The sequence below is a fragment of the Dermochelys coriacea genome, chromosome 4 (assembly GCF_009764565.3).
Source record: "Dermochelys coriacea isolate rDerCor1 chromosome 4, rDerCor1.pri.v4, whole genome shotgun sequence".
NCBI classification, from domain to species: Eukaryota; Metazoa; Chordata; order Testudines; family Dermochelyidae; genus Dermochelys; species Dermochelys coriacea.
In genome coordinates this window covers 74873450-74887823 of record NC_050071.1, presented here as the reverse complement: position 1 = coordinate 74887823, position 14374 = coordinate 74873450, and the positions used below count along the sequence as shown (strand labels likewise).

Below are 14374 nucleotides of genomic sequence, written 5' to 3'. Positions count from 1 at the left end.
ATGAACATAAAGTTAGATACCTTATAGATAGCTTCAATAAAACGCAAATCGCTTTTAGCTGTGAGCTCTACATCAGATTCCACCAAAAGTTCTGCTACGCAAGTTGAGAAGGATGTGAAGGAATAACTGATGATGGGTAAAAACGCAGCTGGATCACCCTTTACAAAACTGCTGGGGAAAAAAAGGAGAAGTATTTTGCACAGTAAATGGAAGTAAATAATCAGCAATCAGTATAAACCAGTAGTGTCAAACTGTAAGGTATATCTGTATGGCCCACAAGATGTATCTAAATTGTGTCGAAGCTCAGCTTCCTTTCCCCCCTCCCCCCCCCCCCTTTTTTTTTTTAAGTAAATTTCTAGGTCTCTTGGCTTTAGAGATAAAAACATGGTTCATGTTTAGAAGATCACCTGATTCATTGAATTTTGCCCGAGTCTGGAGACAGCCTGAAATTGACTCTCACTCCTCTCTCCCTATGAATCATACTGGAGTGTCAACTCTAAAATGATACAATGATACTTCACAGTCAACACTAAAGTATTTTATATTGATCATTTTAGCAGATGGAATGCAGAAATAGGAGGGAGTGAAGCACACCGTGTCTGAAACTGGAAGTTGCTGAACAGAAGGAAATGCAGAGAAAACTGAGGGCTCACAAAGACTGAGAAGGAGGAAGGATGGGAAAAAAGAAACAAAGGACAGAAATAACAGTGGCCCAAATGGGAGCAGATCTTGTTATTGGGAAATAAATGACAATAATGCACTGAACAAAATAGCCAAATGTTTAGTTACGACATAATGGCCCCATCATTGTCTTGATCCCTCTACAAACTTCCTAAGGACATCAGGAGGCATTTTACTACGCACTGTGGGGAGCATATAATCCTAAATTTATAGCCTTAAGTAACTGAATATGAAGTTTAATGCGCTCCTCTATATGAAATAGAACCCTGGTATAAACAAAATTTTAATAGAGGGTGAGATTTTTACTTGGTTCTGGAAAAGACAATTCCTGAAAAGAATAGATCTAAAAATCCCTCAAAGTTATAAAATGGAAATTGAAGGCACATACTATGTAATTTATTTCATAAGCCATACTAATTCCTCATAGAAAAAGACACTCATATGGTGTTCGAAGACCAGTGTTTAGTAGAGTGTAAATTACCACTTTTACCTGATCTTGAATACTGACACTTTTACCCCATTTAATTGCTTTTTCAATACCTATTCCCATTTTCCACTAAACCAATCCAAATATGCAACACACACACACACACACACACACACACACACACAAAGAATCGGTGTTGAGCTTGTTGGGACAAAGTATAGATTTTAAATAAAACAAAATTCTGAACTATGTTCCATGATTTTACTGCCACACTTTATAAACTGACACAATGAACAGTGAAAATTTTTTGTGCAAACAGATTTTGGGTAGAAATCTAGACCTACCATTTAAATACTGGAAAAGAAAAGAAAGACAGTACTCAAACTGAAATATAGTCCTTCACCTTTATCTAAACTCAGCCTTTGTATCTGGGATTATTATTGTAATAAGTGTTTTATAGTGTCTCTGAATGTTTATTTTTTATTTTTGTTGTGTGTCTTTATATCATTCCAGTTCTTTGGTGCTAATCCAATGAAGCCAGATTTCCACCCAGACTGAAAACACTTTGCCCTGATTCTAACTGATGTGTATCCTTTGCTGTTACCTTCTATCTGGATTACGCTTCAGATAATAGGGGTCTGGTACATTTTTCAAGCTCTGCTTAACACCCGTATTTAGCACTGCATTTCGTTATTCAATTCTTATATTTCTTGCAGCTTCAGCAGACCACAAAGACTAGAGGCAGCTACACAGACATCTTATAGTCTCTCTCTCTCTCGTTTGAGTCCTTTTGTGGATGAGCAGGAGGCCAAAGGCAATGAATTAATGAAGCCCTATTATCAGCACTGTGTAACTGGAATACTCTCCTACCTGAAATTAAAGAAAGTTACTACTGAAGTGACAAAGACAAAAGCAGAATGCAATAATGGAATATCATAGTGAGACTAACATGAATTGCCTTCAGTTTCATTAAAGAATTACTGTAATCAAGAATTCTACTACTTGCAATACCCAAAAGTCTGTTATGTGGGTAACAAAGTGTTTCAAAAAGCACTATTCCTTCATCAGTATATTAAAGGCCAGTATTATTGAAGTCATATGCACTCAGCCTGAATACCAATGGAATTTTTAAGACTTTTCAGAAGGGATTAGGGCCACAGAGGCATAAACACTTGCAAATACTCACCTATTTATTAAAACAAGCCTAAATTCTCTTTTACTTTCCATTTGCTTATTTAATCCATTGACCAATCTTGAGGTCTAGTAAAAATTCAAAGAACTCATCTAGCTACAATACCTTTGTTACAATTTTGGGGCTTCTATTAAAAATGGTTACTTACCTTAGATAAACTGTGTCTTTTGAAGATTTGTCGCCCACAGACTCTACTGTTGGTGCGCATGAACACCATATACAGGAGATTGGATTCTTTTGATCAGCATCAATTGAGGCCACGTCTATGCCCTAGAAGTGTGCTTCCATCCATTCAGGGCATAAAAGGCAATTAGCCCAACCATCCCTCAGATTCCTTCACCAATACACAAACCTGGAGGTGCAGGGATTCTGTAATAGCCAGAAAGGAAGGTAGGTTATGGAATCCAGGTGGACAATGCATCTCGGAGAATGTGTCTTGAAGGTACAGTAACCTTTCTTCAAGTGATTGTCCACACGGATTCCACTCTTGGTGACTAACAAGCAGTTGTCTATTTGCTTAGAAGTAGGTAAGAGTCATCCTACTTAAACAATGGTTGTGGGACAGGCCTATCTAAGCAGGCATCTGAAGAGACTTTGTTCCTTCTGTCTGAACACTTGAGTGTGGCTGGAGTCTGCCAAAGGTCTTCTGCAGGCTACAACTCCTCCTCATTTGTCAGCATTGCTTGCCTGCCAGGTATGGAAGAGTGCAAGCTCTCCAGAAGCTTGTCATATTTCTCTTGTACCACTTCCAGAAATATCTCCAGATTCTTTTCCATATGCTTGATGAAGTCCTGGAACACCATGAAGCTATCCAAAGCTATCCAATTACTGCTTCCTTGGCGAAGGATGAGGAAACTAAAGCAGGGAAAAGTTGTTCCTTCCCTTGTAGATGTTGTGGCATATCATTTTCCTCCTCCTGTCTCTGTATCTGAGGCTGCAATAGCTGGCCTGCCTAAGTTGGTCTATACTGCCTCTTTGGGAAGGGCAGTCTAACTTTAGAAAGGGAAGAAATTACAGGCTTATGAGAATATGACTGCACATGCAGAGGTATCCAGCAGGGCCAAGGCTGATAAGGGTATAGGTACTGGGATGGGTGTACCAAGACGGATGTTCCCTGCGAGTTCCAGGTTGCTTCCTGATATTGTGCTACCCAAGTGGGAGAGGGTAGCTATGTAGGAGAGGATTCCCTACTGAGTCTCGATGAGGATGAAGAGAAGGAGTATATTCTTTCAAAAGGGGGCGAGAAGGGCATCCTTTAAGGAGTGCTTTGGCTCTGCTGTATTTTCCTTAATTGGGCAGGGGATGATGTTGGTACTGGAGATAACCCCTTCATTTGCTGTACAGATGACTCATTAACTGGTGGCTTAGCTATCAGCATCCTCACTGACACCGTTACTAATCCTACAGTTAGATCACTCTGAAACATATATGCTTTAAGTGCCAGTACAGCTGGTACCTGCACACCAGGTACCAAGGGGCCAATGATTGAGCCAGGGAAGTTCACGTTTTGTCGGTACTACTGATACACGTTTAACACTCAGTACCGAGACACCAGATGGACTTATGTCAGGCCACTGGACTATGCTTTAACTGTTGAGCCCAAGACGAGTCAGATACCTGCTCGCAAGTGTCCTGACTTGGTAGGCACTGGAGAGGATAATTTATGCCTCAGCTCATATCTGATGCTAGAATGGAGGTAGACGACTGAGGCCTTTTAGTCGACATAGTGTGCAAGTTCAGGGTGAAATCTTAGCCCACTGGAGTACTCATGGAGCGGGACTGACTGGAGAACTGACGTCTCACTGCATTCTTCCTTTTGGCATCTGTGGAGGCGGACATAGAGTGTTACATGAGGAACGATTTTAAGAATGCTTCTCTAGCTTTCTGAATCCACTTTGAGAAGTCATATATGAAATACTAGAGAAACAATTTGGAGTGAGGTAATATCTTTTATTGAACCAGCTTCAATGGAACATATTCCTCACCTAGGTAAACAAAGGCATCTAGAGTACCTATTAAGTGGTGTTGAAATTTCTCTTGAGAGAGAGAGAGAGAGAGAGAGTGTCAAGTTTTAAATGCCAGCAATTTCACTTCTTCCATATTGCTAGAGCCCCAGTATTATTTTCTTCTTTTTTTCTTCTTTTTTTTTTTCTGGAGCGGGTGAGGCAGGCCCTACAACCTAAATATCTGAGTAAACACATTTATTTTTTCAAACGGGAAAAATGACTAAAACTAACAACGCTAAATACAGAGAAGTAACTGAATACTGCAGGGTTTCTGTCTTGCTGCCATAGTGTAAGAAAGAAACAAGGGATGGTTGGGCTTGCTCTGCTCTTTATACCGTTTTTTGGGGTATGGGGAAGGAGCACAGGCAAGGACATATAGAACACAGGTGCATACCCAAACACACTGCAGGCCGTAAGAATCCGATCTCATGTGCATGGGCCAGATGCACACCAAGAGTGGAATCCATGAAGACAACAACTCAAAGAAGAACATTGACATACACCATGTTTTCTACACTAACATTGTTTTCAATCTTCCTGCGTAGCCATATAAATCTTTTTTACCCCTACACATTTATCAATAGGCCTTATGTATATTAAAATGTATATCTTCTAATAGACATGCTAACTGACATTTACTCTCCATTTTTGAAGAACTAAAAAACTTCAAAGGGATTAAACAACATTTTTGCTTTATTCAGCCACTTAAGTTTAAGGAACTGGTTAATGTACTAAGATTATTTATAAAGCCAGTCCTCTGTTTCCAGAAAAATGTACTGCTTTTTCCTCTTGTACAAAATTCATAAACATGATTATAAATGAAAGAATTGCATTAGCTTTAAGATCAATTTAAATGAAAAACTCCAGCTGAACTTTCCTTAAGCCAAATGTGAAGTATTCACTATAAACAACTTCAGCAACATGCTATTGCTTCCACAGCACAGTGGAAGAAGTGTATTTTTTTTTTGCAAAGATCCAACTTTAATCAAGGCATTAAAGGAAAAACTAGTAAACAGTGGATCAAATTATATCACCAAGTATGCCAAAAATCTCCCTCTCTCTTGCATTTGTGCATGCATCATTGAGGATTTTTGGATAATATTTAAGTTTTGCATGTTACACTTTTCATAATAGCCCTACTGTTACCCTGGGCCTCTACAATTCTGTTGCACTTAAGTGCCTAGCTCTGCAGCAAGCATAAGGAAACTCTGGCTTATTTTTTTTTTAGCTTTTGCAACAGTGTTGTGACATTTATTCAACCAAGTATATAGCACATCTGCAGTCTAGTAGCTTAGGATCCACCTTCCCATGTAACAAGCTGTTTTTTCCCCCCCATTTACTGACTCCTGTGGAGATACTGTGCCCAGGAGTCACACAGACACTAACACTATACTCTTGAGCACAAGTACTTTCCCAAGTGAAACTGAAAAGGAACATGCATGAAATGTGCCTGTTCAGTTTCACACTACAGGGGGTGTTGCTCCGGAAATGCTTGCATACAGAAGCTCTGAGCTAACCAAATGCCTGTTCTGAGGCTGGCAAGACATCAAATAGGGTGGGAGAACAGAAAAAGACAGCTTTGGGAGGTAGGAAAGAATAAAAATCAGGCCCTAAGAACTTTTTCCCTAGCTTTCTTACCTCATACAATAGCTCAGAGAGCCATCATAAAAGTTAGTTAAAATGCTCCTCCTCCCTGTTCCACAAATTATAGAATACCAAAAAGGGGATATCAAAATCCAATTACATTAGTGAAGTAACTTAAAATCCATATTTGGCTCTGGATTTGGACAGCATATATTGCAGAATTCTTACACCCTCACTGCAAAGCTGGTATTTAATGGTTACAAAATTATAATGTTTATGCCTGCTGTTTACATGGACCTTGCCATCAGTCCTAAACTGGATATGGTTCCCATTTCCAAGTCACCTGTGATGTTAAAGCATTGCTAAAGAGAGAAAAAGGACAAATGACTCTCAGTAACAAACTGAGTGAAGTGTATCTTGATTTGAAATTACTTACACAAATGACTGGTGATACCAAGAAAAACTGAATGTGCAAAAACTGTTGTATTAAATACTGACCACTTTCATTGTGACATTGTACATTCAACAGATTATTAAAATACTGATTCCATTCACTAGGGAGAAGAATAACTTGTTTGTGTAAACGAGGCATCTCAGACTTGTAACCTTTTCTGTGAAATCTCTCAGCACTTCAGCTGCACTTGGGGTAGTGATACAGTAGAAAATGCACAAGCATTTCATCACCGTGTCATCCGACCCTGCTCAGGTCTAGATGACAGTGAGGGAAGAACTGCAGTGCTTTCTCTCAATACTGAACTACTACCAATGAGTGCGCTAGTATAGAGAGAGCAGTGCCACTTCTTATCACTACCTCTCTAGACGTGCGCTGAGAAGAGGGCAGTAATAAAAATACCAGAGTCTTTCTACCCTAGTGCTCTCACTGTTACCAACACTGGTGAAGGGGCACTATTAATATATTTCCCATAAGAGATATGTAAATAATACCTAGTCGTAAAGTATCCTGCTTCCAACATCAGACCCTACCCTAATGCTTCAGAGAAAAGTGTAACCCAGAGAAATGTCCCAACTCAATTGTGAAATGCTGAACAGCTGCAAAGGGTGATATTAGTATCTATACATATGTCTACTGTTCAATAAAACACCTGCAGGCTGAACCAGATCACAGACTAAGGTCAGAAGGGACTGTCATGCTCATCTAGTCTGACCTCCTGCACATTGTAGGCCACAGCACCTCACCCACCCACTCTGTAAGCAGGTCTGTAACCTCCGGCTGAGTTACTGAAGTCCTCAAATCTTCATTCAAAGATTTCAAATTACACAGAATCCACCACTTATTCTAGTTTAAACCAGCAAGTGACCTGTTCCTCATGCTGCAGAGAAAGGCTAAAAACCCCCCACAAGGTCTCAAGTCTGCTAATCTGACCTGGGGGGAAAATTTTTTCCCAAACCCAAATATGGCAGCCAGTTATACCCTGAGCATGTGGGCAAGACCCACCAGCCAGACACCTGAGAAAGAATTCTCAGTAGTAATTCTGCTTATAGCTTTGCCAAGCAGGTGCATGGTAACTTTAATAAGAATCTGATCAGTTTCAGATTATCCTGTCCCTTCAATGTCTTATCTCTGGTTGTTGAAGATACTTGCTAATAGAAGTCATGACTGCCTACAATAGCAAATGGCCCAATCTCAACCCAGAAACATCAGTATTCCATCAGTTTTGTCAACAGGAATAATCTATTTCTTAGTGTGCACACTCAAAATTTGACACTATATAATTAAATGGTTTGAAATGTGTATTCTATCTGCCTAGATATCTACCATACTCTGCCATTAGCACACACATGCAGAGATCATAATTTCCATATTAACTCTGTGGTGGAATTTCTATTAACAATTATCAGAACTGTTTACATTCTTGTGGTCATCATGATGTATAAACACAAATTCATTCAAAATATCTAATTGCTTCTTACCCTGTGTAATCCACGTCCCTAGGATAGTTTAACAAGCGAAGTCCTTGTTCTAGTTTGCGTAAACTTCCTTTTAAGTCTCCAGTTGCCATTATTTCACACACTATTCTTCTTTTAGATTTTTGGGACAAGTTTAATACAGGATATTCTCTTTCTTAAAAAGAAAAAAAAAACAAAAAACACATGACAATTATAAACTACAATAGGATTACCAGTGAAGTCCATGTTTTTTCTTCCCGAGACACGGTCCTATTTCTGACATTCTATATGCTATTAAACCAAGGTACCACACAAATTAATGTCCGTGTACTTCCTCATTCAAACTAAGTATGGAATATACAGGTCAGTCAGTAAACTAGAATTATTACTGCTAGAAAGGGAAATCAGAGTTCAAATTCTATAGTTGTGTTATTGCTTCCTAAATAGCTTGCTCAAGTGAAACAAAGACCTCTGTTTTACTCAATGTCAGGTAGTCGTATCATTATGGTCTGAAGACAGCTCTATACAGCCAGCTTATGGGATCTGGATGAATCTTTATTTCAAAGAAACAAAGGTTTTTTTTGTTTGTTTTTTTTTAGCAAAGACGAGAGTATTATAAGGGGAAGCGTACAAAGCAAAAAACCTTATATAAAAGCTTGTATAAATGCTGCATAAGCCCTGAAAAAGCATACTTAACTGTAATAAAAATACAAAAAGGTGTTGCAGACACCAGTTCTCTGGCCATTAGGGGATGGAGTTTAAACTCAGTTTGGGGAAATATGTAGAAAGGCAGAGAAAGAAACTAGATGAACCAAAAAAAAAAAAAACAACAAAAAACACCTTTTGCATGAATGTCTCAAGTCTTATTTTAACTTAGAGATATTTTCTCCTTTAAGGTTTAAAGAAAATCCAAACCATTTAAGTTAGGAATGTGCCTAAAAAAAAAAGCCCCCAAAAAACCCCAGTGTTTTCGGTGCTCTGTGAAGACTATTCTAATGTCTTTTCAGTGTCTGATAAATTCAGAACAATTCAGACTGAAATCTTCAAACTTGACATGTCTGTAGTACTAAGTGAGGAATGTGCACTTTACGATCATAAATTTTGGGGGAAAAAGTAAAATAAGACCAGTGTAGGTATTAAACAGACCATAATCAATCCAGTAGCAACCCAAGACCAAATACTTAAAAAAAAAAAAAAAAAAAAAAAAAAAAAAATCATCTAGAAAATTACTGACTGGTGTAACAAGCAGTTCATCCACAAAATAAATTGCTATTCAAACATCACTTCAACCTTTCTAGCATATTTTGGATACTGTTATATATCAATCAGCCATATACAGGAGAGTCCAACTGTCACAGAACACACATGCTTAATAAGAAGAAGACTACCCTGACTTGTAGCAAAGCTTGTATTCCATCTGAGGATAAGTCCAGACGGCAGTTAAAAACCTGTGGTTGGACCATACCAGATAACACGGGCTCAGGCTAAGTGGCTTTATAATTAATGTGTAAATGTTCAGGCTCGGGCTGGAGTCCAGGCTCTGGGACCCTGTGAGATCAGACCCTTGAGACAATCGTTGATCTACCTCTATTGCCTACTGGAGACATGAAGGGCATCCCGAGGAGAAACACATGAATGCTGCTGACAGATATTCCATAGGAATATGCCTCAGCCACAAGATTTGCTTTTTAAAACATTCAGAGGTGCCCATTCCAGGAGAGGGCCATATCCACTTTGGATCAATTCACTAGTCCTAACCTATTGTGTAGCATTTTACAGAATACTTTAGCAAGTTTTCCCAGATACTTGTTTTTGCAAAAGTTTCCCATTCAGGTCCAATAAGATCCTTTAGTAATCCATACAAAGAAATTCTGATAATTCCAATTTGTATCCCAAAGGGAAAAAATTCCTATTAATCTCATGCTCTTTCTTGAGCCCACCCAGACCCCCTTCTCTTTTTTTCCCCCTTCTTCTTTTGGTGGATTGTCCCAGGGGAAGAACTAGGCTTGTGACAACTGAAAGTGTCTCAAATATCCTGGGGTTAATATCCTGTCTTTTCCTTCTGATCCTTGGGTTCCAACACCAAAAAAGGACCCTCATTCCAGGTAGAGGAGCAGAAGTTTTCCTGTCTTTTTCTTTCCCACCTATAGATCTTCTAATATTCAAGATATTAGGCACCAGTAATTCTGATGGAGACAGAAGTTCCTATGGCAAGATTTAGGTTTGTGTTTTCTGGCCAACCGAGCCTTGGCCAGTTTCTCATCGCCAGTAACTCCAACACAGAGATTTGGAACATCAAAAAAGATATGTTTTAGAGTAGCAGCCATGTTAGTCTGTATTTGCAAAAAGAAAAGGAGTATTTGTGGCACCTTAGAGACTAACAAATTTATTTGAGCATAAGCTTTCGTGAGCTACAGCTCACTTATCGGATCACGAAAGCTTATGCTCAAATAAATTTGTTAGTCTCTCAGGTGCCAAAAGTACTCCTTTTCTTTTCAAGGTAGATATGACAGCTTCTTCCTGATTTTGAAGGGAAAATGGAGAATCTCTCTCCTTTCTGAGAGGCTACCTGTTCTTCTTTCCTTCCAATTATGTGGGTATTCAGGAAACGGAAGAAAAATCTGTGGGTCTCATCAGAAGAGTTACCTGAAAAAGATAAACACTTCTCCTTTTTTATTTAGCCTCTATTTCCCTGAAAGGGTCACTCCACAACACCATGGAGATGTTCAGAGTAGGTGTTTTTCATTGGTTGTGTTGGGGGAACAGGACTGCCTTGGCCCCTGAAAATAAATCCTATGGATTGGTAACCTCCAACCAAGGAGCTCTTTGAAAAATTCCAATAAGGAGGGCCTTCTTCGAAATTAGGGTTGGCCAAACCACTGGAAAAGAGGAAGAAGGAATAGGCTAAATGAATAAAGAGATGGGCCCTTTAATGCCATCCTATTGCTTTTGCTGGGTCCAAACTGTTTCTAAATCCATCCCTTCACAGTTTGGATTTGGAAAGCAGGGGTGGGGGGGACACGACATGAGGGTTTATAGTCAGCAGCAGCAACTTGCTGATGTGAGCATGGTGGGTTCTGCAACATTCCAAACTGGCACAACTGTTTTGTGCACATCTCAGCAATTCTCCACCTTAGAAGTCTGCTCCAAGTGCACTTGGCTCCACTGCAGCCTGATCAAAAGGGGCTTGGGCAATATCTAGATAGTTGAGCCTCAGAAGATAGGCCTAGCTTACTTACCACAGAAAGTAAGATATCTCCATCTACACATTCCATAAAGGAAGAATGGGCAATGAAGATCTTTCCTTTTTGTTTGTCCACCACATTTGCATTCTCAGCAGTGCTGCAGGGGCACTAATCGCAGCAAAGCCACAACAAGAGCCAGACCAGGAGCCAAAAACAAAACAAAAACAAAAAAAAAAACAACACTTTCTTACAAACCTGGAACCAGACCATACAGTTCTAAAAGGACCAAATGTATTGAATTGAATTCTTTTCTTGGTTACAGTTTCTGATCTGCATTGTCTGAAAAAGCCTGTTTACACCTGAGAAGGCAGAGCAAAACTGCTGGGCATTTCAGGGTCACTCCCACCCTACAGGTGACAGCTCTGGCTCTGATGCCCAAGCTGTAAGCAAACTGACAACTTACTGTTTAAGATCTGTGGGCCTTCTTTCGCAGAAGAAACTAAGGCTTGTATTAGTTTCACTCGGTCTGATCTGCAGCAGAGATTCCTACAGAGAAAAAGGCCTGTCTTGCAGAGAAGTTTCAAAATTGTGCACAAGGAAGAGGGGACACACACAGAAAAGACCAAGATTTAAGATTCCTGTAATCCCACAATTTAACTCTTCTAGTAGAACATATGGAGGCTGGAAAAAGTCCTGTTATATACATTCTTCCAAACAGAAAAACAGAGGAAATTCTTACATGGAGAGGGGAGGAGAATGTTATGAAGATTAGGTGCCAAAAAGAGATCTGAGGCTGTTGGCAGCTATGTCTGCTTGACATATCTTGAAAAGAAATTAATTTTGAATGGTGGTTTTGGATCACAGAATCTGAATCATCACATACTAATTTCTTTTTTCATAAAAAATTCATATTGCTTCATATTTTTAAATGTTAGATTTCTATTTAGAGAGAGGCTTTGTGAAGAACTTTTGCAGCATCCTACAAGTACGCGTTTGGAAATTACATGCAACCAAACTTGTTGGCTCTCCAGAATGGTTAGACTTTGAAAGTACAAACTGGCTGACAGCCCAACTTTTACAAGTCCCAACTGAAAACAAATGGTCAGTGTTTCAGAATTCTGCATAAACTATTTGAACACAAGAAGATCCATTAGCAAACTGCCAAGATTCCTCTATCAGTGCTTTGTGAAAAGATTTAATTAGCAAAAGAGTGAGGCAGGTTTCCAAGAGAAAATTAGTTCGAAGAAAAATTCTGAAAAATATGCAGTGCCGAATTATAGAAGATGGCATTTCCCCCATTATGCTCGTTTACTACTGTATATGTTTCAATCAGCGTGGCAAGCTCTACACAAAACTACAAAAAAGTATGCAACTTTCTCAGGAACTATAAATACAACAGAATCTTGCTAATTCATGTAAAGAGAGGGAGATTATTTGCAATTTAGAAAGTAAGCAAATCAATGAAAGGGGTTTTTTTGGGGGGAGGGAAGTCATTTGAAAAAATAATAAATATTCTGCAGTAGATTTGTTAAAGCAGGATTTGAAAAATCCACTAGTTGAGACCTCAGCGAGTGAAAAGATCTATATCATAAATTTCTGCAGAATCTAAACTTTAATTAGATGAATATGTTTCTAGTCCTTTTAGAAGGTTTTCACCATACCAAACATGGACTCAGTGTAGAATGATATAGTGCTGTGGCCCTGAATCTGGAAACGGGCAGTCTCAGTGGCTCTTCATGTGGTTATAGCTTTCCAAGCAGGTGCATGGTAACTTTAATAAGAATCTGGTCAGTTTCACAACTATTCGGAACCTCATGCACAACAGTGACACTTTTAAGAACCATGTGCAACTTGGGCAAACTGTAGGTAGCACTACAGGCAGGATCTGGAGTTATGACTCAGGAGGACCATCCTCTCCTTCCCCCTGAAAAGAATAGGCTGGGAGTTTGGGGAAGCAGTCCTCTTTCCACCAGCTAGAAAATTCTGGAAGAGGACAAAAGTAACAAAGACCTCTATCCGACCACAATGGCCATGAAGGTGAGTTAGGGTAAAGTAGTTAAAATCCTCCCCTCATGCCTTGCCTTGTAGTTACCTATAGTCCCTAGAGGGAATGGAAAAGGAGATGCAGATTCAAGTTTCAGACCTACCAGTGACCAGAAGCTGATGAGAGAGATGGAGGTCCTTTAAGTGAGGTCTAAAGGCAGCACACTAACAAAAATTCTAGGAGCTGGTGGGGCAGAAAAGCTGAGATTCCTAGCAAAGCTGCTTCTGTTTTGTTTTTTTTGTTTGTTTGTTTTTTTGTTGCGTTTTTTTTAACTCCAGCAGCTAGTATGTTTGGTCATTTTTTTCAAAACCTGGGTAAAAGTAGTTAAATTTGTGCAATAAGACTTTACACTACAGCCACCTATTAAATTCTTGCTAAAAACTGGGGAGAGTGCCTGTTACAGCCCTGGTTGAGTTTCCCCATTGTGATCAGAAAAGAGACTGCTGTACTGCACCCAACCTTTGGATATGGCCTACTAGGTCTGAGCAACATCCACTCAGTCTCTAAATCCAGCCTCTCTGGCACAGTCCTGGGGTACAGACCCCGCTCTAGTAGCCCTCCTAGGGATATGGGACCCCACAGTCTAGCTGCCCTAGGCCCAAAGACCAGTATGAATGCCCCAAGCCCCCCTGATAGCTTTATTATGCCATCCCCAGAGCTCTACCCTCATGGGTATCTGGTTTACAATTTAACTCCTCAGGGATAAGCCACCAGTTAAAGCAAGTAACAGACTTTGCATAGGAACTTAACTATTCACTTTACTTACAGGCAAGCACACGAGTTACAAATCTAGCAAAAACAAACAGCTGTACTCATGAACCTCCCTCAGTTTCCTCATCTTTCCCATTAGTCTTTTGAGTCTCACGGAGTGTCCTTCTGAGAATTCAGGATCCTCCTGACCCATCTCCTACTGCTCAATCTTCTCTTCTTGGCAACAGTCTCCCTTTTGCATACAAGCCTTCATATATATAAGTAGTTTTGATCATGAGCAGGGTGCACGTGTTGCCCTTTTTCTGCCTTGCAAGTCCTCAAGAAGCTGCAGTGACCCCGGACTCAGGTACTGTCCCGCTCCGGAGATGCTGACGTAAGACCGGGAAAAGCAGGGCCTCCAGCCCGGTGCTTTGCAGCTGAAGAGAAGCACAAGGGAAGTGCTCAGCCCCCCTCTCACCCAGAGCCACCTTGCACGGGAGCGAGCAGACTGCAGCCCCTACAGAGAAAACAGAGGCCGGGGCCCAAGAGACTCGGCGGCCCCGCGGAACAGAGCCGAGGGACGCAGGGACCGTGTCCCACCCCAGGGAAAACGCACAGAAAACTTCGCCCCCACCCCCATGAGTCTCGGTTCCCCCC

General features: G+C 40.2%; 1 protein-coding gene across 10 annotated transcripts in view; it reads right to left on the bottom strand.

Moving 5' to 3' along the window:
• CEP44 (centrosomal protein 44) overlaps window positions 1–14374 on the bottom strand; it is a 42758-nt gene that overhangs the window by 27957 nt on the left and 427 nt on the right. For 3 of the 10 annotated variants that reach the window (XM_038399156.2, XM_043513439.1, XM_043513434.1), the window contains exons 2-3: window positions 7823–7973; window positions 21–171 (exon numbers count right to left, since the gene is read on the bottom strand). In XM_038399156.2, coding sequence (XP_038255084.1) covers window positions 21–171; window positions 7823–7911 — 240 coding nt within the window. In that variant the 5' untranslated portion in view covers window positions 7912–7973. Of the gene's footprint in view, window positions 1–20; window positions 172–7822; window positions 7974–10367; window positions 10445–11037; window positions 11330–11446; window positions 11530–13793; window positions 14186–14374 lie in introns of those variants that run through there. The other 7 variants (XM_043513437.1, XM_038399168.2, XM_038399161.2 and 4 more) reach the window with 6 other exon arrangements.